The sequence below is a fragment of the Sprattus sprattus genome, assembly GCF_963457725.1.
Source record: "Sprattus sprattus genome assembly, chromosome: 7".
NCBI lineage: Eukaryota > Metazoa > Chordata > Actinopteri > Clupeiformes > Clupeidae > Sprattus > Sprattus sprattus.
Window position 1 is genome coordinate 15,881,628 of NC_137926.1, and position 2,500 is coordinate 15,884,127.

General features: G+C 47.1%; 1 protein-coding gene across 1 annotated transcript in view; it reads right to left on the bottom strand.

The window, feature by feature from the left end:
* frmd4a (FERM domain containing 4A) overlaps positions 1-2,500 on the bottom strand; it is a 103,861-nt gene that overhangs the window by 37,079 nt on the left and 64,282 nt on the right. Inside the window, exons 3-4 of the mRNA XM_080842130.1 lie at positions 1,785-1,879; positions 317-409 (exon numbers count right to left, since the gene is read on the bottom strand). Coding sequence (XP_080698256.1) covers positions 317-409; positions 1,785-1,879 — 188 coding nt within the window. The remainder of the gene's footprint in view (positions 1-316; positions 410-1,784; positions 1,880-2,500) is intronic.

Sequence of the window (2,500 nt, forward strand, 5' to 3'; positions counted from 1 at the left end):
AACAGATAGGTGTGCTCATGTAAATGAGAAATATATATGCATGTGCTGTAGGTAAGTAGCAATGTGTATGTTGACATTTGTATTTCTTGTTTGTACATCTATTTTAAGATGTGTATTTATATATGTGCGTGTGTGTGAGTGTGTGTGTCACAGTGGCAGCATCAGTAATGGCAGACCATATCGCTGCAGCACTTAAATAGTGACCTGTGACATGACAAGTGATGAATCGCTTACACTATGACACCCACTTTAAAAAGCATGTGTGTGTGTGTGTGTGTGTGTGTGTGTTCGTGTGTCTGTATGAATTTGTACCCACCTTACGCAGAAGTAGAGGATGATGGGCCCAGACTTCTTGGGGAACTCGTGCTCCAGCACACGCCTGTCCAGCTGCAGCCAGCTGAGGTGCCCCCTGCAACACAACCACCAGCATCGTCAGGATCTTCTCCCTCATGCAAAATCACCATCCATATCATCACCAATGCCATAGTCAAAATGATCACATTTATCATCAGCCCCATCATCTACAGAATGTCTGTCAGCACCCTGTCACTACTTTCACCATCACCATTATCATCATCATCCTCATCATCATCACCATCCTGCTTCAGCTACCCAACTCTAAATCATAACTTCCTTCCCTTATGTTTGACTCTGTGAGAACTGTGTGAGGGAATGCATGTATGTGTGTGTGTGTGTGTGTGTGTGTGTGTGTGTGTGTGCGCGCACGTGTCTATATGGGTGTTTGTGTGTGTGTGTGTGTGTGTGTGTATGTGTGTGTGTGTGTGTGTGTGTGTGTGTGTGTGTGCAAGTCTGTATATTTCAAAGTGAGCAGTCCGTGAGACAGCAGAGCAGGCTGTTTATTCAGCACGACTCCCTGGCAACCACGGCTCTATTAGCATGCGTTCCCCGGTGACAGAGTCTGTTATGTACACGGGGTCAGAGGTCGTCAGAATAAAATAAAAAGCCACAAATATCACATTCTCCCTTAGAGCCTCAGAGCCCCTGCTGAGCAGCCGGCTCTACGTGCAGACTTCAGTGCGTTTGTGAGAGCGTCTGTGTGTGTGTGTGTGTGTGTGTGTGTGTGTGTGTGTGTGTGTGTGTGTGTGTGTGTGTGTGTGTGTGTGTGTGTGTGTGTGTGTGTTTTGTGGGTGTGTGTGTGTGTGTCTGTGTATGACAGACTGCACAGCTCTAACAAATGTCACACAGCAGTTGGCCCTGGCTTGAGTGTCTGCATGAACTACAGCTGCTAAAAGACATAAGAGGGAGAGGGAAAAAGAGCGAGAGAGAGAGAGAGAACAGGAAATGAATAAGGAAAAAAAAAATACAAAAGCGAGAAGACAAACTGAGAGAAAAGGGTGAAAATAGGACACAGAGGGTGGGAAGAGCAGAGCAGCGGAGATAAAGAGAGAGCTCTTGTCTTTTCCTGCCGCCCCCACAACCTATCGGCCTATCTCCAGTCCTCCTTCCCGTCACCTGAACAGCCTCTCTGTAGGCGAAGGCAGACTGTTTTAAAATCACTGTTTGACAGACGTGACGCAAGCACAGCGCGTTTAAACTGGAGAAACAGAAGGAACAGAAGGGAGCGAAAGAAAGCAAAAAAAACAAAACACAGGGAATACATAGAGGCGAGGTGATATGTTTGTTCTGAAGCCCATCTTTTCCATCCCGCTTGCTTGTTTACACAGCACCTGTCACCCTTGTGGGGGGCGAAGGGGGGGTCATCGTCAGAAAAAACACCCCCTGATGGGCCACCATTACTCCCCCGATATTTACTTCCCACTCACGTCTCATCTGTGTAGGCAATCCCAAAGTACTCCTTCTCCTTCAAGTTGAAGTGGGACGCCACCAGGTCCAGCAGGTCCTTGGCCATCAGCTTGGGCTGCGGGAGACACAGGAGGAAGAGGAAGAGGAAGGTTTCAATAAAAGGCTCCATGAATGACAACAGAGAACACAACTCAAGTTTCTGTTGGACCGGCTCCTGAAAAAAACAGGAAGTACACCATTTATCACCCCTGATGGATCCAGGTTCTTCCACAATAGATACATCACTGTTAAATGTGATAATGTAAATAATAGATATTTATTACCATGCAGTTTTTAAAAACAGAAGGCTACGTGTCAACCCTGCTTGAGGGTCTGCATGTATGCTCTGCAAGCAAACCTGCAAATTCATCTCATAATGCCGCTCGTCTCTGCAAAAACCTCCTTATCCAAGCTTGCATCATTTATAGCAGAGCAAAAAGGAACAAATTCATTTGTGGTAGGGGTGGGGTGTAATTGTACTTGAGTTCCAACCAACAAAACGGACCAAGTGTGAAAACAGCCCAAGACCCACAAGTTCTGCTTCCATGGCAGACATTACTCTTCATTTACCTTCAATCTCCCTCTCTATCTCTGTCTCAGTCCCCCCCTCCCTCTCTAACTCTGTCTCAGGCCCCCCCCTCCCTCTCTATCTCTGTCTCAGGCCCCCCCCTCCCTCTCTATCTCTGTCTCAGTCCCC